Genomic DNA, 27,159 nt, shown 5'->3' with positions numbered 1-27,159 from the left:
CGCAAATTAATGAAACTATAAAAACAAACTGGTTTATTGTTTATGTAATATTATACACATTGAACAAAATTATTTTTCTAAGATGGTTTTTTATATTAAACAATATTTTAGTCAGTAATTCATATTCAGGGTGTACTTTTTACATCTTTTGTCTTCAGTTTCTTTTGCTGACCGGAAGTGCTTATGACCATGCTAAGTAACACTCTGCAGGTGCAACCTGGTTTCTATTGAACCTATATGTTCACTAAGAATTTCATAAACCATTTTTGCAATGCTGTTTTATTTACTTTATCAAAGTGTAAAGTTAAATTTTATATTGATAATGAATAACTTTGATTGAATTTAGATAATTGGAAGAGTATTTGAAAATGAATTTTTGAAAATTTTGAAACGATAATATTTCTCATCACTTGGAAATTGAGGAACTTTTTTAATAAACGTTTTGGTTTCATGAATTAGATTTTAGTTTTGTATGCATTGAATCACCCAGAATGCAATTCATGTACTTTTTTTCATCCATACAGCTTTTAAAAGCTGTAATAATATACTGAATTTTGAAGTAAAAATAAATTTAAATTATTTATAAGCTTTTTTAAAAATATCTTGACAGCAAGAAATCAAAAAAAGTGTAATTCAGCGTTTAAAATTCTAATGACTGCACTCTATGATTTATTTATCTTGATTATCCTTAAAAAGAAATTTAAATAAAAAAATTGTCAAACCTTCTGAAACAAATATATTAGGGATTTTAGAAAACGTATAACGTCGTTTTGCGTTGGTGTATATTGTTAAGTTTAGGATTTTTATCGACTTAAAAGATGAGTGCAGTCTGGCTCTAATTAGATATATTAATAGATCAGTGGACGCAAAAAACGATGTTAAAGAAAAGTCATAGCATTGATTTATAAAACCATCTGCTTTTAACATTATGTGTGGCGTAAATATGATTTTTAAGAATTGAATTATTTTGTTTATTGTTTTAAAGAAGAAACTGGGGAGTATTACTACTATACCGAGGAATTTAAACGGTCTCGATTTCAAATAGCAGTTTAAGACAAACAACAAACATGGCGGGCGCAGGCCCGATTTCTGAAACTCTTCCAGTTGTTTCTGTTCCTTCCATGCTTGTAGATGGAGGTAGATTTCTAAAATGGGATGATGTAAGCTTTCTTTGATTTATTTATATTTAATTATTCAAAAATACATATTTTGGTAATATTTATTAATTAAAAATTGCTTGATGAAAAATTTTTATGCTTTGAGGATTTAGTTTTTTTTTTTTTTTTTAACAAATATCATAAATTAATTTTTTGTTTATCTGTTTTTAAATTATAAACCACAACAAAAACAGATATTGCAGGATCAAGATTCAAGAACACAACACCATGGTTACATAATTTGTGCAAGAATTCCTAAGCAGCTTTCTATTAAGGAACATTTAAAGTTGACACAAATGCAATAAGGGACTTTTACATTTTGAACATGCAGATGTGCACAAGCAATATATGTTAAATATATATTTAGGGGTGTAATAATATTTGGAATTTGTCCCACTTACAATTTTAAGTAGTTTTAGTATACTAATTTCCAATGTTAAAGGAGAAATTATGTTTCTGCATATCATGTTTATTAAATTAACTTCTCAAAAAACAGTTTACTTAGAGAACACAAAGTTTACAATTTAGATTTAGATTTACTTTTGTGATACAAGTACAAAATGATTTATAGTAAAAGTTTTGGAAGTCTAATTTTCACCTTCCTGTCCACCTCCTCCAATTAGAAAATCCTTGCTATACATTATATAAATGTATTTTTTTTCTGAATTTGAAAAGTTAGATAAGTCAAGTTTTCAGTGCAAATAGTTAAAAAAATTTTTAATGATTAAACTGGAAGGTAAGAATGCCCTCATCGAAGAAAAGTTAGGGCATAAATATATATTAGTTACTTTAATTATTCAGAAGGTATAGGAAGGCGTTAGGTTTTTTAGCTTATTGCTTTTAGCTGGTAAAATAAAATTAAAAAAAAAAAAAAAGAGGTTATGGTTGAAGATACGTTGTATATTTCATTTTTTGATTAGGAGCAGTCACTGGAAAGTAGCTGAGACAAGACCTTTTCAGATTGCTTAAGTTTTTTGGTTTATCTTGGAAGAATTTTAAAATAGTCTTTTGGTCAAAAAGATGAGCTGTATAATTTAGATGTTCTATGTCCATATGAATATTGTATATGTGCAAAGAGATTTTTAAAAATTCCACCAAATAAATGAGAAAAAGTTTTTTAATTTTTTTTTTTTTTTTTTAAATTTTGCTCTTTAGATTTGAGAAAGTTTTTAAAAATCAGCAAATGATTTGATGTTTATTTGTTTAGTAAATGCGTTATTAAATTCAGTTTTTAAAGATAGACAAATTTTAATAATTCAGTATAATTTATGAAGTTAGTATATTAATAAATTATTGTTATTGTATTTGAAGTATTTATATCAAAATTTCAGACAAAAATTATGAATGCAAAATTCTATATCTGCATAGTAAAATAAAAAATGGATAAACTTATAGGTTTGAAATCTTTTGTTTCATTCTTTCATTAAGATTGTTACGTTTTTATTTATCAATAAATTATAGTAAAGCTGCTGTTCATGATATAATTATTTCTATATAAATATTTATTACTTTTGTTTTAATACTTCTTATTCTTTTTTATTGATTTTTTTGTAAAAGATTTATAAACTGTATTTCTTTCTGAGCTTTTGAAATCAGTTATATAGAGTTGTCAAAAGACACTGTTATCTAACAGAAAAATGTTTAGATTCTTAAGATGCTTGTTAAGAGTGTGAGGCTTTAAATAAAAAAATATTTAGAAGAAAGACTTTATTATATGGTATGCAGTAAATATTTATTACCAAAGTATTTCAAAGTAAGATACAAATTGCAATTGTAGTTAGTTAGTAAAAAACAATCTTATTGAACAGACTAATATAGTATTACACTCTCGTGCTAAAAGATACAAATTTCCTTTTTAGTTGCTGAGGATGAAATTGTATAAAATTTTATCTTAACCAAAAATACAAAAATATGTTTAACTAAGATAAAAAGTTTTCTTCAATATTTAATTTAGTTGCCTCTTTTTTAAAACAATTTTAATGCAGTAAATACTGCATATAAATCATTTCATAAGAAATCATGTTTTTTTAGTTTTTTTTTAGATGTAAAAGAAAAAGGTGAACGTAATGATAAGATGTCTGTATATTGTTATGAACATCTTTTTTGAACCAGGCATTTTAAAAACGCTGAGCATTTAGCATTCTTAATCAATTAACTTTTAAGAGTTTACATGAATTCACATTTTATTATGTATATTATGAAAATATATTATGAAATATATTAAATATGTAAATATATTATGAATGATGCTCTGTCTTTCAGCAAGATCTCACTTGTTCTGTTTACATACTTGAAGTTGATCAACTTGGTCATGTTTTGTTTTGGAAACCAGAAGATTTCTCTAAGGTTTATTTTTTATTGGTAAACTTAAAAAACAAAACAAAAAAAAACTTTCCTTTTGTTGTCTAAATTGACTGTTTGTTCATGAAAAGATTTAATTTTATTTAGGACACTGAAGTACTAGACTTAGTTCTTGTAAGAGATGTGAGAACAGGGCAGTATGCAAGGGTTCCTAAACTCCAGGTTGTTTTTAAGTTCAGTTGTTATTAAAAACATTTGAAATGGCTTTACAAGTGTTTAAATATTTTTCACAGTGAGCAATAAACATTTTGACACTTTCTCTAGTTTAATAATGATTAAATAATTTTTAATTACATTTTCTAGGATATACGTGCTCGAGAAGCAATAAAGTTATATAGTGCTTTTGAACATGAGAGCAATTTAATGCAAGAGCGTACTATAACAATTCTTTATGGCAGCAACTTTGTAGATCTCACATTTATTAATTTTGTTGCATCCAGTGTTTCAGAAGCTCAAGAGTGGACTGATGCTTTGTTTAAATGTACAAACAATCTGCTGGAAATCAATTCAAGTCCTTTAAAGTGTTTGGAAAGATTGTATGTATTTTTAGAACTTTTTATGGTACTTATAAATGTTTTTTTAATAGTTTAGTTTTTCTTTTGAAACTATTACTATATTTATAATAAGCCCATTTTTAATTTCAAGTCATTTTTAAGTACATGTTCTGACAAAAAAAAACTTTTTTTGTAGATTCACACCTGCTTAACAATTATTTTTTATAATAAATATGATTTTAAAATTTAGCTGCATAGAGCAAGGTTTTCTTTGTCCTCTATTTTAGCCCAAAAAAAAATCAAATCAAATTTAGGTATTACACTAGACCAAAGTAACCAAGTTTACAGTTGTGGAACTCAAATGAAACCTTTTTTTGTATAAGAGTGTTATCCATATAGTTATAAAAAATGTGTTTTTGAAAGTAAATGAGGTGTTGTCATACATTTTTAGATAAAAATATACCTGAAAATATTTAATAAAAATTGATAATTCTCTGTTAGTTCTCATAACTTGGAAAATTTCACTTTTTGCAGAGTTGTGTATGTGAGTGCTTGTGTGAACATGTTTATTAAAGTTGTTAATGTAACTTGTTTCATAAATCAGTAGTTAGAAACCTAAACTTAATTGTATAGTTACAGATTGGAATAACCCCTGTAACAACCTAACTACACAATTCCAACATTAAACTTTCTCTCATCTGACTATGAAATCTACATGCAGTTGTTATTGGCATTAATTTAGAATTAGGTCCAAATTATTACATACTTGAATGAAGCACAAATTCAGCTATTTAACTTTTGGTTATTCAATGAGCAATGAGTAGTATTCGCCTATTAATTGTGCTTATTGCAAGAGAAATCTTTAGAAGAGGATATTTGTACTTATTTCTTTTCAAGCCATGTAGGTGAAAAGTTTTTTTCTTAATATATATTATCATTATCTTTAATTTTTTAAAAAGAAATTGTTTTATTTTTGACCTGTATAATAAATTTTTCTATTTTGTAGGTTGTTGCTGGATTTGTAAAAAGCAAAAGAACTACTGAAAAGCAGATGGATTGGTCTCCCTTTTCTTTTTTTTTTCTTTTCTTTTTTTGTCTACAAGGAGAAATCCCCTCAAAGTCACCAATGGCAGAAGATAAGGCAAAAAGAACATTCATCGGTTATTCCTTAAAATCAAGCTATTGCAAATGTTTATGTTCAGAAAACATCTGATTTTGTGCTAGATTTTGTAAAATTGCTTTATTTAGATCCATCAACAGCATTTGTGAGTATGTCAATGGATGGTCAAAGTTCATATTTTAAAGTAATCATCAATTTTTTTTGATTAAGAAGAGAAGAATTATTCACCTGAACAGTGGTGTTCAGCAGTCACCTAAGAGCTTGGGATAGAAACAATTGAAATAGGAGATCAAAGAGCGTTTTTTCAAAAGGGACATAACTCACATTCTACATGTTTTGAGAAAACTGACAAAAAATTATCTATTTAAACTTTCAACAAGTATAAACTTTTATCTTTGTAAGTAGTAGTTTACTGTGATTTTCATAAAAGTAATTTTACTATTATAATCTTCTCTTTTTTTAAAGTATACTTATAACAGTTTAAAATGTGAGAGGTTTTTCAAAAAGGGGATTAAGTCCACATATTTTAAAAGAAATAAAAATTATTTGTAACAAAATTATGTTTTGAATGATTTAGTATTTGTTAACAAAGTTATTTGGAACAGACTCACAAAACTGATGTAACATAAGTTCCTAGAGCCCTCCTAATATTTTGACCACCTTGTTCTTGTTACATGATAAGCAAAGACCCTCTCAAGGATTTTATATATTTGTAACAATTTAAAATTTGTGTGCGCTATTTTAAAAAGTAAAAACTATTATCAATATTTTTTGATGCCGGAAATACATTTAATGCAGACTGGGAAGACATTTTTTCATGGTTTTTAGCCACATTCGTTCAAAGTATGCTGCAGATTAGATTCTTTAACCTCATAAAATGCTCAATTAATTTAATTAGACTCAAATATTAGTTAAAGATTTTTTAACCAGTTAAAGATATTTATGATATAATTAATTAAATTATTGAATCAAACATTTCATTATCATAAATCAAAACCCTTCCTTTACCTCTATTTGCCATCTGAATTTATTTGCTGATACCCCTGGCCCTTTCAGCAGAGACATCATTAATGTAGTACCCCTTAAAGTTTGGGATAAAAGTTTATTTGAATGGGCTTGATATTAAAGTTTTTTAATACATAAGTCTAACCAATTACATTTTAAAACAACAATATAAACATTCTATGATACCAAAAGTAAAACAAAAGTTTAGTATTTTCCTCAAACTCATCAACTTTATTTTGTTTTACATAGAAATCCTTTGCATCATCTAGTACCTCAAACAAAGCGATTAACTTTTGAAAAATATTGTCCTTTTTTAAATAAAGCCAGTGTCTACATAATATGCACTTTGCACTTCAATTTGCTCTTGAGAGTAAGTTCTAATTTTCTGATCTCTTATTGGATGTGGTTTTTTTTTTAAAAAAATCTTTTGGCCATTTTTTGTTTATCTTTAGGAAACCAAACTTTTCCTAGTTTTTTTAACTGTTCCATGTTCTGAAAAAATTATGTAATATTCCAGAGTAGAAAAAATAGTTTCTTTTTTGTGTACCACCTATTTTATACACTCAAAAACTTGATCAGGAAGTAAAAAACTGACCCTCATTGGAAAAAAGTGTAATGCTGGTTTCCAAACAACACAAAACTGAAGACTTTGTTTTCTGATTCTTGTTCACCATAAGACAAAAAATGAAGTTTTTGTCTTATGGTGAACAAGAATCAGAAAACAAAGTCTAATTGTATTTTATCTCCTCTTTCTTTAATTAAATCTTTTTCTAATTTAGACAAGTAGTGAATCAGGGCTGAAGTTACTTCATCAGGTATTCTACCACCTTAAGGTTGCAACAAGGTGTAAATAAAGATGTTGTTTTTATTATGCACTGTTTGATCTTGTTGAACAAAGCATAAAGTATAGAACCAAATTTGTCAAGCATATAATGCTTCACCAATGCTTCACTATTTTTGGAATTGGTTGATTTTATTGCATGTTAAAGCATACTTTAATTACATTTTCATTTTTCTTTTTCATAAGACAGTAAAATTTTTTTGCTCTAAATTTCTGCAAACAATATTTAACAAATTCTTCTGTTTTTAGTTTCATAAAAAATGTTTTTCTTATCAATTTTTTTGCGTTTCACAAAAAAAGAACAGACATCTGTTCTCAGACCTCCAAGTTTTCCAGGTCTCAGACACTCATTTTCTAAGGAGTATTTTACAATATTGTGCAATCTTTTTATTTCAACACATGTAATGGAAAAAAAAAATGTTTTTTTTAAAGCTGTTTTACAACTCCTGTCAGCAATGCTATACTTTATTGAATGTTTTTGTCAACAAAAATATTCATTCCTTGGCTCGTGTCTTTTTACTTGAGCTAATTTAACAAATTTCAGAAAAAAACCATCCTGTTTAACTTTTAATTCTTCATTTTACAGTTTTTGGAAAAAACCTGAAAAAAGATTGGTTTAAAAAAAAAAAATGTATTTTTGACTTATGATATAATTTAGCAACTATTAATTGATCTTTAGAAGAAATTAAAAGGTATATGTTATAAAGTTTAAAGAAAATATAAATTATAAAACTTAAAACTATTGCTTGGTTGAAATTCATAGCTAAAACTAGGAATAACCCTGAACTACAAAAAAGTGACTGGTACAATACAACTGAGCTTACCTGCAATATCCAGGTTGCTAAATTTGCCTGCAAACTAAAATAGGTATTTTTCCAAGAGGTGAATGTCTTTGGCGCTTTTTCTTTTCTGTTTTGTTTATTTGGGAACATTTCTGACCTTGTCTGGGAATTAAAGTGCAAGAAATCATTTCCAGTTCTTAACATATTATTTGTTTAAAAACCATTTTTTAGTTCACTTGTGTTTTGTTGTACTTTTTTTCTGATACTACACCCTTTTGAAAAAATTTAAAGATTTTATTATTGAAAATAAAGCAGATATATAATTTCTGTCCATTTTAACAGTTAGACTTGTACCATTAACACTATAGAATCCAGAAGTAACTAAAACTCAAATTTGGCAAAAAGGGACTTATGTCTCTTTTGAAAAAAAGCTCTTCAATTTAAAAATTTAGATTTTCTTTAAACAAAAATTTTAGAATCACTTGTAAGTTGTTCAGTGTTTGCATGATTTTTGTGGTTTTATTTTTTTCCAGCAAATGACAAAAAAGAAATTACTTTCCACCAAATTGCAAAGAAACAAGTTATTTGGATTTGTTATTGCTATGTGGAGACAATAACAAATTTAAATAATTTGTTTATTTCAGCACAAGAGGTTGCTTTAAATATAGATGAAAAATGAATACAAGTTGGAAAAATCTACATTCTTCTGTGGCATGTACAACTATACACAAACTATTTGGAGAAAGCATTCATGCAAAGTTTATTCTGGCATGGGTGAGGTTTAAGAGACCATGGAGAGAGTCTATAATCAGCAGTTGGTGCTTTTGAAATTAAAAAAATTGAGTTTTAATACTTAATATAAACTAAGGTTTTTTATATCTATTTTCAAAAGGTCCCAACATTATTATATAGTAAAATATTATAAATGTAAATTACAATTAATAAATTTGAAGTGATAAAAACACAATTAAAGGGCCACAAATTCTTTAATGGACTAGGACCCAACAAGCATACCACTTTTTCTAGATTTTAGAAACCCTTGCTTTTATAACTACAAGACAATACTCTTAAATGACAATAATTTCATTTGAGTGCAACAACATTTAACCTAGTGGTCACTTTGGTGTAGATTAATATGTTAATGCAGAAAGAATGGTAAAAATATATATATATAATCATTTAGCTTTACCAGAATATATGTACAGAAAAACCAAGAAGGAGAAATACCAGCAAAACTGTAAGTTAGCTTTCATTAAAATTTCTTACTTTCTTCTATTTACTCCAAGGTTTTCATTTGGATTGTTCTTTTTAGTTTGGTTAAATCTTTTGTGAACAATAAAGAAGACAAAAAACGTGCATATGGTACTCTGCAATCTGTAGGAATTGCATCTGGAAAGGTAGCCATGATTCTTTTTTTTGTTTTTTAGTTTTCATTTGCAATGTTTTAGATGTTTCTTTTTTTAGATTCATACTAAATTTGAAAAATAAGAATATTTTATAAAAATATTCTTATTGTATGGTAGGGAATTAGATGAGTGAGCAGCATTCTCTTGTGGAGAAATTCTATTTATCATAATGTAAACAATAAATTCTATTTATAGAAAGATGCAATTAATGTGAAAGATTTCACTTTTGACAGATTTCTGGCATTTTATAATCGATTTGTAACACGGCATGATTTAGATGGAGTATTTGCAGAATTGTAAGCTTTATATTTTAACTAATAGTTAATTAAATATTGTTCTGTCTTGTAGGTCTGTTTAAATATTATTCTGTCTTGTAGGTCTGTTTAAATATTATTCTAAATCTTGTAGGTCTGTTTAGCTTAAACTTTCCCTTTTAACTTTTTTCTATTTATTTGAACAAAGTGATAAAGAAGGGAGACCCATACTGAAATAACCATAGTTTTTTGAATTCGTGTGTTGTCTTTCAGCTGATTAGCTCTTTGAAATAAAAGTAGAATAAAAGTAGAATTTTTAGTTTAATAATAAATTTCTAAATCACATTAGGTGCTCACAGTTTGAACTCATCAAAAGTAAATCTAAAAAACTATTTTTATTTGTTTTATTGTAATTAGTTTTTTGATTTACTTTGCTTGTTTTTTTAAATTTTTGGCCTTACATTCATTTTGTTTGATATGGAGAGTTTCTTCAGTAAGAATGTATATTGATACTGATTTGCAGTTTCCTTTTTTCTCTATCAATTACTGCTTTTTAAATTCCAGCTTTAGGCAAAAAGTTGAATCATTTCTGGAGTTGATTTTCTGGAGTGATTGAAAAATGTTTATGCTGGATTTGGAAATTAAAGGATAATAGAACATCTTTCTGGTCTCCTAACAGGAATAAACTTTGGTTACATAAAATTTCTTAACAAATATGCTGATAGTAAATTATTATTATTCAAGCAACCTAGCTCAAGAAGAAATCTTCATCTTGCTACTTATTTAGATTAAATGGATACCTACATTTAAAAACCCACCTAAAATGTTAGCAGGCAGATGCTTAAACCCAAGTTTGACCAGAAAGTTCTGTATTTTCAAATATTGAAATAGTCTTACTAGGATTGACTATTGATTGAACTACCCAAGAGTTGATTTCAGAGTTATTGTTATTAAAATGAATGTTAATAGACACTAATATGTAGAGGTTGTAGTTTAGTGTGCCTATTTGTTATTAAAATGAATGTTAATAGACACTAATATGTAGAGGTTGTAGTTTAGTGTGCCTATTTGTTATTAAAATGAATGTTAATAGACACTAATATGTAGAGGTTGTAGTTTAGTGTGCCTATTTGTTATTAAAATGAATGTTAATAGACACTAATATGTAGAGGTTGTAGTTTAGTGTGCCTATTTGTTATTAAAATGAATGTTAATAGACACTAATATGTAGAGGTTGTAGTTTAGTGTGTCTATTTGAGGAAATATGGTAAACAATTGTAGTGTGTTTTCTTTTGCTTTATCAATAAAATCAATTGTTAATTTTAAATGATGATGAATCCCGTTATCTAAATTTAAAAATTGATGATGAGATTCAAAATTTTATCTAAAATGAGAATATTAGGAATCTCTTTTCAAAGATAAGAAAGCTAAAAAAGTGGTTAAACCAATTCTTGAATGTTTCAGTCATCTTACCAAAAATTGTGTTACATCAGAACCACCTGGAGGTCCGTTTTTCAAAAAAGAATCCATATTAAGAATGCCAACATAAATCCTATAGATGTAACTTCAGGTTTCTGAAGTGAAAAATCTAGCTTATATTTTTTTAAATGAGGTCAGCCAATCTTTCCCTGCTAATTTCTTTTCTATCCAGTAATTTGGACCTTAAAACTCTGATTGTCTATTTTGTACTAGCTTTTTATGCAGTGTGGATCTGCTTATACTGCTCAGTTATTATCTTTTACTTTAAAATTTATTGAATGCTTCCAACAACTTGAACAATAGATCCTGGTCTCAACCTGCCATTCTTTGTTGTTCATGGAGACTGCTTCATTTTAATTATATGTAAAATTTACACAAAAATCTGATAACAGAAAATAATCTTTAAATCAGCTTTTGAGGAGGAAATTTTATATTAACTGATTTTGACCAGAACATTTTGCAAATATGTTTTTAGCATATTTAACATTTATGCTTTCAAGTAAAGTTCTCATTTTGGGTCCTTAAGCCTGTATCAGATTTATATATAAATAAGCAATATCTTGAAAACATTTTTGAATATGTTTTTTAAACTGCTGCTTTTTTAACTACTGCTTGGATTCCTTTTTCATGTTGCTTGTTAGTTTTTTTACTTAAAATAAATCAATCAGAAACATTTTCTTTTTTCAGTACAGTTTAAGCCACTCTTTTTATTGCTGTTTGATTATGTAACTATTTTTGATTTGTCTTTTTCTTACATAAAATACATTTTAAATTATAGCTTCAATTTCTATTGATACTATTTTAAAACACTATATACCATTACATTAAAAAGATTTTTACAAAGTATTTTCTTAATATCTAAAGATATTATGAGATTAGTTTTTAAATTGTAATCCAGGTCTTTGTAACAAGTATTTCATGTTTCCAAGAGCACTGGTTATTTTGGTAAAATCTTCCCTAAACATTATTTTAAACAGGATATTATTTAGCCACAAAAAGAAAACATTTTCCTAATATTTAAAAAAAATTTTCCCATATTCTAGGCTTAATCCATGTTAAAAAGCAATTCTTTCTCTCTTTATCAACTAATGTGGTAAAATTTATCTCTCTTTATCAACTAATGTGGTAAAAACTTTCTTTTTCTATCTACTGTGGTAAATTCCATTTACTATCTTCATGTGTGCATACAATCTCAGTCTAATTACTTGTTGTTTTTTTTTACTAAGTTATTACACAAAGTATTGGTCTTCTGTTTTGGTTTTAATTTTTCAATTTTCTTTTTCTCAGTAGCTCTGTATGTAATTGAATTGAAAAAATTTGAGAATTTTTTTAAGAGTTTTAGATGAGGTTTTTAGTTAATAATAAATGCATGTGTTATATTTCTTAGAGGTGCCAAAAATAAACCATACTTGACAACAGACCAACTAGTGGAGTTCCTTAATAATCGACAACGTGATCCCAGACTCAACGAAATATTATTTCCTTACTATGATATAAGTGGCGCTCAAGCAATAATTAATACTTATGAACCAAATAAAGCATTTGCTGATAAAGGTTTATTGCACTACTGTAATTTCATTCAAAAACTTATATTTTTTTTTAAACAAAAAAGATCCAGTTTTAATTCATTTCTGTTTTTATTAGGTTACATTTCTATTGATGGTCTGACCAAGTTTTTGATGAGCAATGATGCTTATATTCTTTTGCCTGGAAAATTGCAAATCCATCAAGATCTTACATTTCCAATCCCCCATTACTTCATTAATTCTTCACATAACACATATTTGCAAGGTTTTTTATTTTTAATTTGGTTTTGTTCATCCTAAAGAAAAGTTTTTATTCTAAAATAAAAAAACTATTTCATAAAATCTTAACATAATTAGATTTTATGCTACGTTTCCTATAATTTTTTCTTCAAAATGAAATATTTTCAATTACAGTTATCAAATTTATATAAACTCTCTGTACGAATTCTTGTATGAACTTACTTCCAATAATCTAATTGAAGGAAAGAAAGTTGTTAGGATAAAAAATTGCTACTGTACTCACAACTGAGGAGTGATAGTAAGATAAATACCATAACAAATGATGCATCCTTATCTAGGGCACCAGTTAACAGGCAAATCTTCAGTTGAAATCTATAGGCAGGTTTTGCTCGCTGGATGTCGTTGCATTGAGTTAGATTGTTGGGATGGGCGTACTGAAGAGCAAGAGCCTGTTATCACTCATGGAATGACATTATGCACTGAAGTCCCATTCAAGGTATTTTTGTTTAGTGCAGCTACACTTTTAAATATAAAGATAATTGGTTTTATTAAAGAGATGAAAAGTTTAGAGGTTAAAAGATGCAATAATGTGGACTAATGTGGTTCAATAAAAGAGTGAATTTAAAAATTAAAAAAATGGAAAATTTAAAATTGCCCTAACAGAACTTGTAGGCAATTAAAAATTGCCTGTTTAGTTTTCTTCTTTTCATAACCTGCCAACCATTTTATATAAGCATCTGTTAAATTTTAAAAATTAGCTACATTTTTTGGCTAGTTTTAAACTTTGGTAAAATAAAAACAGCTGAGAGGCTTTTAGTCTACTTTTTGAATATAGCAAAGTGCTTTATTTGACGAAAAGTTGTAGGTATTTTTGTTCCAAAAGTAAAATCCTCACAAAAGTTATTACAATTAGATGCACAGCACTTCATAGACCTTAATCTTTCTTTTATTCATTTTATAATTTTTGCATCCTCTATAACTTCATAAATGAATCACATTAAACAGCTGCACTAAAGTTTAAAAACATGGTTGAAAGCCTTTGTAAATTTCAAAGGCTATAAGGCTGTAAATTTCAAAGGCTGACAAAGACAATTGTTAATTTTTTAATGAAAATTGTGTTATTGATATCTTACTCTTTTAATGAAAATTGTGTTATTTATATCTTACGTGTTTGAAAAATTATTTTAAAAGGATGTGATTGAAGCAATTAAAGAATCAGCGTTTAAAACATCTGAGTACCCTGTGATACTGTCTTTTGAAAATCATTGCTGGTAAGTTTGTAATAATTTTAAAACTTTATTATTTTCCAATTTTCAATTTTTTTTTTTATTATAAATGAAGTTTTAACATGGTTCACAACATTTTAGCAGATAAGTTTAAAATCACAGTGAATTTCCTTTTAATGTATCTTGTATTTGAATTTGTGAACAATTGTGTTGAACCTAAAAGTAATTAAATAGACTTAAGTGTCATTGAACTAAAACCTTTGAATGTCATTTTGGGTATGCATCATATCTGTCATTTCCGGTGCTTGCACCAATTCTACTTTTAAAATAATTATGATAATTTTGATAAGAAAACAGAGGCCACTGCTATTGACAAGGTTGCTACCTTTTGAAAACAAGTTCTATGCTGTCCAAATATATTCCCAAATTAATAGTCAAAATTAGTCAACAATTGAGGTTGTGTTTTAATTACTGTCATCATTGATTAAATTTAATTGCCTTGGATGAGGTACTGGATTACTGGTTATATTGGTTTTACTGGTTACATTTGTTTTACTGGATTTGGGTTTATCTCCAGTCTCTCCCACACTGCTACCATTCTCCTCACTTTCCTAAAATCAGAAATATTGCTAATGACATCAGTTGTTTTGTATTTAGCAGGGTGAACATGGAAGAATTGCTGCTGACTCAGGCTTGAGGATTTTTCTCTGTTGATAATGATCAGAAAATGGTGATGTAGGGGAGTTGTCTAGCCAATAATTATTGAAGTATTTCTTTTTTCTCCTCTTTACATGAAAAAAGGAGATAGTTCAAGAATCATTGGCTCTCCAGTTGTAAATAAATAAATTATGCATAAGACAGGTTGTCATATTTTTTAAATTGTTGATGTATTGGTGAGGAATGATTTTGATCTTTAGGTCCAGTTTGCCAAATTACTTTTTTCTAGACTAAAAATCTCATGACCAATCAACCTGTTTTGTTCAACAAATTCCATTATTTGTAGATATTTAGTTACTTGTATTGAATAAAAAAGAATATACAAATTTTATTAGTATATTTTAAATGACTCATAAGTAACATTTATTAGTCAAGTATGTTTTTTTATTAAAGTTAATGAAGTACTGAGTTAAGTTTGTGATCTGGGCAAATGATGGACGCAGAATCAAGGGATGTAACCATTTTCAATACATGACATTTGTTAACCCATTTCCACAGCTCAAATCTTCCATTATTTTAGTAAAGGGGGGGTTGATAAGCATCTTTTAAATACCAGTGGTAGAAAGTCAAAGATAATTGCTTACACTTTGGCAAGTCCTTCACAAAAATTATTGGCAAATCTTTCTACATGAAAAATTTTATATTTAGAAGTTTTTGAAGATTTCTATAGATTTTTTTTATTAGTGTCAATAGCAACATTTAAGAAATCAAATAGAAAATATAACTGTTCAATGCTAACTGTTTATGATGCTAGAATTTAGCAATTTATTTTATGGGAAATCATGAAGGTTTTTGCCAGATTGTGGTTTTAGGGATTGGTAGTTTCCTGGACTGATAGTCATTTGGCAGTTTTTTATTTCAAGTTGTGATGTGTACATTTGTAATTCAAAAAATCACAGAATTTTTAGTCATTTTATCAGTCATTTAGTGTTAGTACAGTCTGTAAAGCAAGGAAGGAGACAGTCAAACTGCTTTAAAATGTGTAAAAATTATGTTTACGTTAAAATACTATTTTAGTGCTAAGCAACAAAAAAAAATGGCAAGTTATTGTGTGCAAATATTTGGGGACCTTCTTCTCAATAAAGAACTAGAAGAATGCCCTGTAAGTTCATATCTATATTCAATTGCTTGTCACAAATCAAATCGTAAAGAGACTATCAGAGGAGATGGAGTTTTTGTTCATAAGAGGACTGATAATTTTTTTATATTATATTTTAAATTTCTTTTTAAAAATTGTTTTAATGAAGCAATTTTTTTTTTTTTTATTTATTTTTTTTTTCTTTCAGCTTACGCCAGGAACACCATTACCCAGTCCAAAAGTACTAAAGAGAAAAATCTTGATAAAAAATAAAAAACGAGCAATAAAAGGTGAGACAATCTTCAATTAAGTGCCTATTTTATAGAAGATTATGTGTTGAGTCTCCTGAAATTCTAAAAAGATTAGCAATTATGATAAAAAGAAGTTAGTTAAAAAAATGATCAACTGACATTTATCATTTAAACTTTTTACTAATCCTATAAATAATTGGTAGCTTTCTAGAATATAAAATTAATTTGTGTAAATTTGTTTAATTATTATAATAGAATAGTTTGCAAAATCTATTTGTTCGAAATTAATTGTCGATTTGTTTTTTTGGAAGAAGACATAAATAAATTAAGTGTTATTGTTTTTGAATGTAGTTATCAGTATGCTTAATGAAATAAACAATAATGTAATAACATAAAACATATATTATATATGTACATATATGTAAAATTGAAAAGTTTTTTATCACTATTGTGATTTTTAAAATGGTGATAAAGTGTATGACTTTTTTTTTTTTAGTCCCTGTGTCAGAAACAAAAAATTCAACTTCATTCACTCAATCCATTGATTTGAACATGAGCGGTGTTATGCTTGAAATTTCTAATATGGAGGACATACCTGAAGACGCAGAGATAAAAGAAGTTGTACCAAAGTCTGAAGTAGGTGACCTTGAAAGTTTGTGAACCAATAGAGCTTATTTCTTGGTTTGCTTCATATATGTTTTCTTCATAAAGTTTATTCGCTTTTTAAATGCATTTCTAGGAAGAAGAAACACCAGAGGTTGAAGCTCAGCCAGAGTTATCAGAATTAGTCAATTATTTCCAACCCGTTCATTTTCGAGGATTTGAAAGAGCAGAAAGTGTGTTAAAATATTTACTTCAAAATACTTCAAAATACTTCAAAATTTCATTTGGAAATTTAAAAAAAAATTAAAGAAATTTTATTGTCATTTTCAATCTGCATGTAAAAATAAACTAAAAGCATGTATTGTGATTCTTCTAAGTTAGGAAATATTTAAATCTAATTTCATAAATCTTCCAACTGGTCTATTTTCTAATTAGTTCCATATAAAATCATTAGGCAGTTTCTTTTTTCATTTTTATGTTACACTAAGCTTTGAATTTTTATGATTTTTATTGAAGTTTTATGATTTTTATTGAATTTTTATGTGTTGATATGAAACACTATAGAAAATTTTTCTTTTAGAGGTAAAGCGTTACTATGAGATGTCATCTTTCAGTGAAAATGCTGCAATGAATCTCCTTAAAGAGCAGCCTGTAGAATTTGTCAAGTATCTTTTTGTAGTGATAATTTTGATAAAACATAATGATTTTAGATTATGTAGATAGTCTATTAAATATGTATTTGTAATCAGATTACTGTGTATATTATGACAGGTAGTAATAAGTAAGAAATAAATTTTAAATATTTTGATTAACAAACTTAAAGTTATAACAAGTTCCAGGCAAGTAGAATTTATCCTAAAGGTAGTCGCGTAAGCTCTGATAATTATATTCCTCAGTTGTTTTGGAATGCTGGGTGCCAGTTGGTTGCGCTAAACTTCCAAACCTTAGGTAAAAAAATTATTCACATTTTTATCAAGGTTTCTATAAAAATTATGTTTGTCATTTTAATTGTTTTTAACTTTACTGCTATTTCTAAAGTTTTATTTTCTTCCTTTAGAGTATGGTGATTTTTTTTTAAAAAAAAATTGAATCTTTTTTTTGAGTTACTTTGTCAAAATAGTATTAGTAGTTTGCTGTTAGTAAAGTAATGGGCATTATACTTAAAAGTAGTAAAAAAAACTTTCAGCATCAGTAAGTTCTAGAAAGCAAATTTTTTTCTGAAATTTCTTGTGATTTTAAATGTCTAAATATAAAAATTATTTTAAAAGAATGATGCAGGAGTTTTTACTTTTTTCCATTACAAGCAATGGAAAAATGACATTTTTCCATTGCTTGTAATGGAAAATGTAATTTATTTAATGGAAAATTTAATGTAATTTATTTAATGGAAAAACAAAGCACCAATGTTTAATCTATACTTGCAGGTGTTAAACTTTAATTTTTCATTCAAAATTGTAACAACCAATTTTGACTGTTGAAACTTTTGCATTTTTCATATTTTACGAAGTTCTAATCATGTAAAAATCAAAGAAAAATTCAATCAAATGTCCTGAGAGAGTTGGACTTGGAATAACCTCTTATTTGTAAACCTAATTACTGTTGCAAAAACCAAGTAGCAAGTACTTCAAATGCTTTAAATAAAACTCTTTAGTGTAAGCAATTGGTGAATAATTCAAACTCTTTTGGCTATTGTAACAAATTTTAGGTTTTTTTGGTAGTAAACATAGAAATCAAATAAATCTTCATTAAAAATTTTTACAGTAATTGAAGCTTTTTTTAATAAAGCGTACAAAAAAATCAACTTTACACAGCTTTACTTTTTTACGTTTCATAAATTTATTTCTATTTCCTGGTGTATCTATAAATAAAAAAGTTGAACTCACTTAATTTCAACTCCTTTAATTCAAAAGATCATTTAACTTAAACAAATTCTATGGTCCTGTCAGGATTTACTAGTAAACACTAAACTCTTATGATTTGAAAGCTCATGTAATTCAAACCTATTTTGAGGCACCTAGAGGAATTGAATTATGTGAGTTTCAACTGTATTAAATTTTTTTATTAGGTTTTTTAGTTTTCTATAAATCATTAATTACAGTAGGTCATAAGTTACAGTTTGAAAAAGATATTTTATTTTTTATTTAGATGTTCCTATGCAGCTAAATCTTGGTAAATTTGAAATTAATGGACGCTGTGGGTAGGCTTTTTCATTTTTACTGAACAAACTTACCTAATTAAGAACCATAAGTTTTAATTGAAGAGAGAATTAAAGTGATTGAATAAAACAATAAACATTTGATGATGTTTTGTATCATATATAAATCTTTATCAGTTTGATAAGAATTTATATATGATACAAAACTGTTTGTAATAAACAACATCAAAAATGTCATTAAACTATCATAACAAGGAGTTGTTTTTTTAAGGTATCTTTTGAAACCAGAGCACATGAGGCGTCATGATCGCACTTTTGATCCATTTGTTGAATCTACAGTAGATGGTATAATAGCTGGCACTGTTCAAGTCAGGGTAATATATTTACTATTTTTAACCTTCCTTTACTTTTTTATGTATTAAAAAAAAGTAAAAAAAACTAAAGCTATAATATTGAAATTAAAAAAAATTAAGACAAAAGTATGTTATTTTTGTCTTTTTTTTTTTTTAATTTTGATATTATAGCTTTAGCTTTTTTAAACAGATTACAAGACATTTAGTATATTTATTTGTTTTGGTTAGCTAATAATATCATTTCTCTATTACAATAATTGTCATTTTCAATATTAATCATAGTTCATATTAAAACAGTAAAACTCAAACGAGGAAACTTTTTATCTCTTAATTTGAAGAGTTTAACTCAAAAAGCTATTGAGTGGATATTTTTTTTTATAAAACTCAGTTCTAAGCTTAAAAGTAACAATGTTCTTTTTTATCTACGCTTTTTTTTTTACTTAAAGTTTTTGGTTAAAAGGCTTAAAAGTTTGTTTAAAAATTTAAAAGATTATGTTTAACATTTAACTAAACTTTTTCTTTTTTAAAAACTTTTGCAACTCATTTGCAAATTTTGTAAACAAATTTTAAAACTTTTTCGCAAATTATCTTTTCAAATTTTTAATTATTTAAAAATTTTTCCCCACTTGTTTTAATTGTTCACTTATGTGGATATTTTTAGGTGATTTCTGGTCTGTGTTTTACCTTAATGTTTTTAGGTCATTTCTGGACAGTGCTTGCTAGAACGAAGATCTGGAACTTATGTTGAAGTGGAAATGTATGGTTTACCAGCTGATACTGTTCGCAGAAAGTATCGTACCAAAGTTGTATCTAACAATGGACTTAATCCAGTTTATGATGAAGATCCATTCAAATTCAAGGTCTTTGATGTTCTTTTTCATATTTAGAGTTCATTTTTGCAATATCTTGAAATTTATAGTACATAAATTTTATTTTAATTATCTATTTCATGGTAAAAATTGGTATTTCTTTGCTGGTGACACTCTAGCCTAATGCTAATTATGTAATCATTGTTACATACATTTATATAAATTATTTAACTAAGGTATTCCCTCTCCAAAATTAATTGTCGCAAATATAAATTTCTACTTAACAACTAAAAATAAGTATTAAGTTGCTATTTTGTGTAATTTGTTGACCATTTCATTGTTACTAAATGGTGACCAACATCTCACTTAACCATTATCTTTTTTTTAACTGGAATATTTTTTCAAGGTGATTTTGCCTCATCTTGCTGAGTTGCGAATAGCAGTATATGAAGAGAATGGAAAAATGATTGGTCATAGGTTATTACCTGTTGATGGCTTGTCACCAGGTTTTTATCTTTTACTGAATTTTATTCTTTATGTATTAAATAAACTATAACTAAACCTAAGTAAATGAATTTTACAGATATGATTGTCTGTATTAACTTGTAATTTTTACTCTCTGTATCAGAAGTTGGTATAAATAAAATTAGTAATTTGTAAATAGTTTTATGTTTAAAACTAAGTTGTAAAGTCAGCACACTGTGGTTTGTTGCATTTATTATTGTGTAATAATTTTGTACTAGTTTTGTATCCAGAAAGGTTGGGTGCAGTTTAAAAACTGAGATACTGAGACCATTTCTGCTGTGATATTCTGCTTATATGAGTTAATGTTCTAAGCTTATTTGCATACATCCTCTTTAAGAAATATTCATAAGAAATATTCTAGATGACTCAGATCTGGATTTGTAGTGGCTGATTAACATCACTTCTTTGGGAAATAACTCCTTTATGGCTTCATTTGAGTCATTTGATGTTTGACAAGCAGCATTATCTTGTTAAAACCATATTTTTGTATTGAAGCCATGAAGCTGTTGTGAAAAAATTGTCGCTAAACAATTTGAATTCTACTTGCAGTATCATCTTGAATTTATTTGTGTTTGACCTCTGTTTGATCTTCAAAAATGTAAGGGCAACTTATGCCTTTGGCAGGCATTACCACCTAAAGTTTCTGTTTGGAGTTTTCCAGTAACACAAAGTTAAATAACAGTAACGTAAAGTTGACCAGTAACATAAAGTTTCATCACTGAATATGTCAAAATTATCAAGCTGCTGAACCATAAATCTTGTGCTCTTAACTTCTTTATGAGCAGGTAATGTTGGAATTTTCACAATAGAATTACTGTTCTGGTAATATGCTCATACACAAAGCACACGCTGTTGACTGGTGAATGGTTTCATTGCTACTGAATCATCACAAACTAAGCTGCTTAGTATTGCACCCCTCCACCTCTCTGCCCAGCTGTCTCTCAGTAATTTCAAAAAGAAAGAGTATTCACCCTTTCTAGATACTTTGTATTAATTGTGTCACGTATTTTTTAAAAGCTGTTTTTAATTTTAAAAAATATGAGTTTATTTTTTAAATTTAGGGTACAGGCATATTAAACTACGAAATGAATCATATCAACCCTTATGTCTTCCAACATTGTTTGTTGATATTGTTACCAAGGACTATGTACCTGAAAGTTTTACAGGTTCATACTTTCTTGTAAACTTAAAGTTACATTAAATGATATTTGCTTTGCTTGTGAACAAATTTTAATTCTAAAATTGTTGTAATATTTTTGTCTGAAGTAAAAGATCTTTAATATTGTTAGTACTCCCTTGATTTGAAACATCAATTAAAACAATTTTTTTCAAACGTTTAGATTTTGCTGATGCTCTATCAAATCCAATGAAGTATTTGTCTGATAAAGAAAAGCGTACTCAACAATTGGAAGCGTTTGACTTTGAAGAATCAGATTCAACGGTATATTTTATCCAGTTTTGTTTTTGATTGTTAAGATTTTAAAAGCAAAAAGGTTTATTCATCATTCAATTATATCCAAATTTAATCTTTGAAGCTTTTTTATTTTAAATCTGATATTTTGCAGCATAAAAAATTTGTATAAAAGAAAAACACAAAGTTTGTCATCAAATCATAAATTTAAAATCAATACTTAACACCCTTGAATATACTTATTTGTTATTTAGAAATTATTTTTTTATTTATTAATTTGCTAAAACATTTCTGATCAGTTTTTTTTTTTGTAGCTTCAGTTTAAAATTTCAGGTTACATCAAATGCACCAGAGTTCTTAGTACCAGAAACGCCTGCAGTGTCTGCAATGAAAAGAGGAAGTATAGTTTCATTACAAACCATCATTAATCAAGATAAAAGAGATAAGCGGGATGCTAATAAAATTGGTACTTTTGTTATTACTTGTTCAATGGTTTCTCTGATGATTAGTAGCTATAAAGGATCAAAATGAATACTTTAAAATATAAAATATTTTTTGTTAAAGATAATAGTGATGTTTTTAAATACTTTGTGTTTAAGATTTTAAGTTCAAAACTCTTTATAATAGCTCTTTAGAATAGTTTTTTTAGAATCTTTTGAAAATCAGTTCTTTACAAACAATAGTAATTTGTTTGTGACAATTACTTTTTAAAAAAAAAATTGTTTACTAAAAGCATTCTGCAGAGATCTTTGTTTTTATGTGCGTGGTTTATTTTGCAGAATAATGGTTATTTAGAAAGTTAGAAATCATAATTTAAAAAATGAAACTAAAGTTTTAGTAATGTATTTGTAAAAACTGTGAAAAAGTGAAAACTGCTCTTTGCCTGTACCTGTATAGTAACCAAAGCTTTAAAAACAAATTTATCACAAATCATAACTACCAAGTCATATACTCAAGAATTTAATGAAGATTTGGTTTTTTAGTTTTTTTAAATTTTCAAGAAGTATTCTTTTATGTATAACTTTTTTAAATATTTTTACTCATTTGGTGGATCCTAAAAATTTTTTCTGATTGATTTTGTTTTAGAAGCCATAAAGAAGCAAACTGTTGAGGGTCTAGGAAGTCGCACTCAATCAGAAGTATTTGGAAAAACAGAATCCCCTGTAGAATCACTTCAAAGATCTTTTAGTGCAAGTGTGTCTGAAGAGCACCATATTCGTCATGGTATGTTGCAGTCTTACTAATTTTTTTTCGTAAAAAAGTACTATTAATAGATTTAAATTTTTGATTAAAACTTCTTAGGTATCAATGCTTGATAAGAGTAGAGGTGTTAATCAATTATATCTTTTAATTAATTATAAATATAGTTATATTTTGTGTTTTTGGGTAATTGCATAAAATATAGTTTCCCCCTTACTTAGACTATATGTATAGAAATGCTTGACGTGTTTAATAGCATCTTTAATATACCTATTATTTAAAAACTAAAACTAATTAACCACCTTTTGCTAAAGAAATACCCATTTATAATATCAGTTAAGCTAGAAATTTATTCCTCAATATAAAGGAAAAAATGAAATGGTTTTCCAACCAGTTTTTGATTCTTAGCCCTTTTTCCAACCTTTTTGATTTTCTGACTAAGCATCATTTACTTAAAGGCTAAGAAATTATTAAAAAGCCAATCAGTATAAATTGGACACAACATTTGATGATATAACTCCAATATTTACTGAATATTTGTAAAAATTAGCACCTTTTAAGCAAAAAACAATGAACTTTACAAATCGCAAGATACTACACACAAAACAAATTGACATCCAGAGATTGTTTGCTTTGATGAGACAGCCGCTTACAAGCAAGCAAGGCATGTCAATGTTGCTTTTGAGGGAAAGTAAAGCTGAGCTATCAAGGCTGACTTTTAAATTGCAGAATGTTTAGAGAAATGTCCTTATTCATCTATGAAAATCATGCAGACTTAGGGTTCATATATTTGGATTGATTTGGCTTTAGTTCATTATTTAAAAAGATCAATTAGCATGATTCTTTCTTAAGGTTTTTTGATTTTGTACTAACCGTTACCTGTAAAAATCTGAAGTATTTTATGTTACTTAAAAGTTGTTTTTATAAAAAATAAAAATTTGTTTTTATAAAAAATAAAATAAAATTTTTTTTTTTTTTTAACTTTTGTAGATATCCTTAAAATAAGTGCTCCATCAACTGACACTCTTAAAGAACATAAGGTATACATTTTTGAGGTTCTTTCAAAGATTATGAAATCCATGAGAAAAAAATGCTCATTTTTTACTTGGCTTCTTCTTTACCATCACTATGCAAGCATTTCTAAAAAAAAATTTTTTATCTGACAGAAAGTTGTGTTTCTTTTTTCTGACAATCAAAAGTGTTGTGCCTCACTATTTATGAATGCTACTTTTTCATTTAAATAAAGAAATGGTCTTTTTTTCTATTATGTACTCATTGTTTTTTCCACTTTTAAATAAATATTGTTTAATGTTTGAGTAATTATCATTTAGTTGTATAAAAAATTTCAACAGAAAATTGATGCTGAGTTCCTAGCTTTAATGCAAAAGCAAGCAAAAGTAAGTTTTACATCTTTCAAAAAATAAAAAAAAACAATTCTTTGATTTTCTAGCTCTTCTTTCAATTCGTTATTCTCTTAACATTTAAGGAGCGAATTTGCTTCAAAAAAGAGCTTGAAGTTGAAACAAAAAGGTTGACTAATAATGTGGAGAAACAAAAATCAGAAATGCAAAAGAACCACAGCAAGCTTCTTAAAAAGGCTCAAGTTGATGGGTTTGTGAGATATTCTTATCATAAAAACTATAATGAAGTGAGATATAATTATAAAAATACAAAAAGTTCATTGCCATTAACATGATCATTAACAAGAATACCATTATATCAGATACTATTATATCATATATCATGAATACTATTATATCATATATATTACAGCAAGAATATTATTATCATCTTAAGTGATTGCAATAAAAATTTCGTGTTTAGGAATTATAATGAAGTATACAAAGGTTGTTTAAATGAAATTCAGCAGTTAAATTTGCATCATGAACATGAGGTACGATTTTGTCGTCTCTTCTAAATCTTTTTTTTTAAATTTTTTATATGATCCAAAAGAGATCAATTTTTAAGGATCATTTTAAAATCCTTCTACTTATTTATTAGATTAGTTTGTTGATGCGTGAGCAAAAGCAAAAAATGAAAGAGCATTTTGTGCGATGTTATGAAGAGCAGTTCGAATTTTTAAAGAACAAAGTTGAACCTGTATAATTATATCTTTTTAATTACTGAAATTTCATTTGGTCATTTTCTTTTGTCATTTACTTAAATGTTATCAGTTGCTGCTTTTATCCTAATCTGTTCATTATCTTAGACAGTTCATTAATGTTAAGATTTATGATTATATTTTAGAAAATTTCAGAACTCAAAAAAATACTTAATCTTTATGAAACTGCCGATCGTAAGAAGTTAGAGGAACGTCATCTAGGGTACGTTAACCTTGCTTTTAGTATTTTTAGTGACATTTTCTTAAAAATCTTTTTAAGTTTAAGTGCATCATACATGACTTTCCAGAAACAAAATTAAACAATATTTTCTTACTTTGCATAGAGATATGCTCACGCTTAAAAAAGACCAAGATAAATTCAATCGTGGTGAGTTAAAAGAATTAATGCGTAAGTCGAAAGACAAAATTGAACTTCAAAAAATGAAACGCGTTCAGAACAAGAAACATATTGAGCAGTCAGTCAAAGAAAGACAAAGTGTAAGTGTAACAGAGTCTTTAAAGTTTGTAAGGTTTTTTTTTTCTATGATTACATTTCCGTTCGGTAAATTTTATCTAATATCTAATATAAGATTCAACGTGTATATATATTCATGTTAACTCTAAGCCTTTAAATTAGTTACTTTTGGCTACTAGCTATACTTTTATGGAACGTTATTTCTTTGTAAACAACCTTGATCTAATGAAAGCAGTGATTAAAATTTGACAGTTTTTTAATTATATCATTTGAAACTTTGAAATAAAATTTTAAAGTTCTATGTTTGTTTTATTACTAATCATTTTTTAACTGCTTTTTAGATGAAAGAATTCCAAGAGAAAGAAACACAGATTCTTATTAAAAAATACGAGGAACAGATAAATATTCTTGACCAAAGACATGACAAAGTGAGTTTTCTGATCAGTTAAGACAATCTGCAATTATATAAGAGCGATTTTAGACTGCCCATTAACATAGAGTTGGCATTTTTTAACACAAACAATTTTGCCATAAAAATTCTCTCTTCTTTGCTCTTTTCTATCAATATACAAATAGTTTTTCTGCAAAGGTGTTCTCTGATGACTACAGGTGTTCTCTGCAGGTTCCAAACACGTAATTACTTTTCTCTAAGAATTCAACAATTGTTAATCGCTTTTATTAAAACGATTTAAAAAACGTCGTGGTTGAAGTTTTGCTATTTGATTATTTTTAATATTTTTTACTTCTGTAAATTCTTTTATGCCAAAATTTTCCGCCTTTAGGATGTTAAAGAACTAGATCAAATCTTCTCCGCAAAATGTGCTCTGTTAGATTCTCAAGATCTACAAACGATTGTTCCCGATCTTGCTAACATAGTCACCGATGTACCCACAAATTAAATTGCGTTTTTGCAGTAAAAGTCGCTTTGATGATTTTATTGCCAAACGCATTAAAAGAATTTTAAATGCATCGTCTTATTTTATTATTTTTTGTGTGTGTGTGTTTTGTTTTGTTTTAATCTCGATTATTTATTTATTGTTAATATATAGATAGAAATTATGCACTGTATATATTTACCAGATGTTTTAGTTTTTATTTTTTTAAATTATGTGGAATACCGTTAGTTTGCTTTCAACTTTTGTGTGCGGACCTTTTGTATTTATAAAGAAATTTTTAAATTTTTTTTCCCTTGGAAATCAGAGTCAGAAAAGTCGATGGTGTAACCGCCGCACAAACTGATTTTTTTTTTAAATATCTTCAAATAAATAACTTAGAATTTTAAAACATTAATTTAGAATTTTCATTCGAGTTTTCATTAAAAACTCACCAGTAAAAAAAGTTTCTGAGTTTTCTTTCAAAGCCGCGTTATATTTAAAAAAAAATTTTATCTTGGTTTAAGAAAAATATCTCGCGCTATTTGCATGTTGTCTTTTTTAAACAACTTGGTTATTTTTACAACAATTGCACCCTTGTTATTTATAGAAGGTATTTTTATGCTTAGTCTGTGTTATGATTTTTATTATATAAATTAACACTCCTTTCTATTAATGTCTGCTATGGTTTCAGAGAAAAATAAACAAATTTATATTT

General features: G+C 27.1%; 1 protein-coding gene across 1 annotated transcript; it reads left to right on the top strand.

The window, feature by feature from the left end:
- The first annotated feature begins 690 nt into the window (after positions 1 to 690).
- On the top strand, positions 691 to 27,159 carry LOC145185963 (1-phosphatidylinositol 4,5-bisphosphate phosphodiesterase beta-4-like). Its single transcript, XM_090097966.1, has 34 exons — positions 691 to 1,160; positions 3,420 to 3,503; positions 3,606 to 3,680; positions 3,822 to 4,054; positions 8,944 to 8,997; positions 9,073 to 9,157; positions 9,362 to 9,462; positions 12,287 to 12,453; positions 12,544 to 12,690; positions 13,004 to 13,161; positions 13,857 to 13,936; positions 15,626 to 15,710; positions 15,895 to 15,976; positions 16,434 to 16,573; positions 16,677 to 16,773; positions 17,121 to 17,205; positions 17,364 to 17,488; positions 18,686 to 18,737; positions 18,967 to 19,069; positions 19,747 to 19,908; positions 20,264 to 20,363; positions 21,444 to 21,548; positions 21,723 to 21,823; positions 22,127 to 22,259; positions 22,880 to 23,017; positions 23,984 to 24,033; positions 24,325 to 24,390; positions 24,480 to 24,604; positions 24,818 to 24,887; positions 24,995 to 25,093; positions 25,241 to 25,317; positions 25,439 to 25,592; positions 25,911 to 25,997; positions 26,352 to 27,159. The coding sequence occupies exons 1-34, from the start codon at positions 1,068 to 1,070 to the stop codon at positions 26,466 to 26,468; spliced, it is 3,630 nt and encodes a 1,209-aa protein (XP_089954092.1). The 5' UTR covers positions 691 to 1,067; the 3' UTR covers positions 26,469 to 27,159.

This window comes from Hydra viridissima, unplaced genomic scaffold, assembly GCF_058129835.1.
Source record: "Hydra viridissima isolate aposymbiotic clone 2 unplaced genomic scaffold, HvirCarnegie_v1 scaffold_9, whole genome shotgun sequence".
NCBI lineage: Eukaryota > Metazoa > Cnidaria > Hydrozoa > Anthoathecata > Hydridae > Hydra > Hydra viridissima.
The sequence above is the reverse complement of the archived record's forward strand: the minus strand, read 5'-3'. Positions and strand labels throughout refer to the sequence as shown.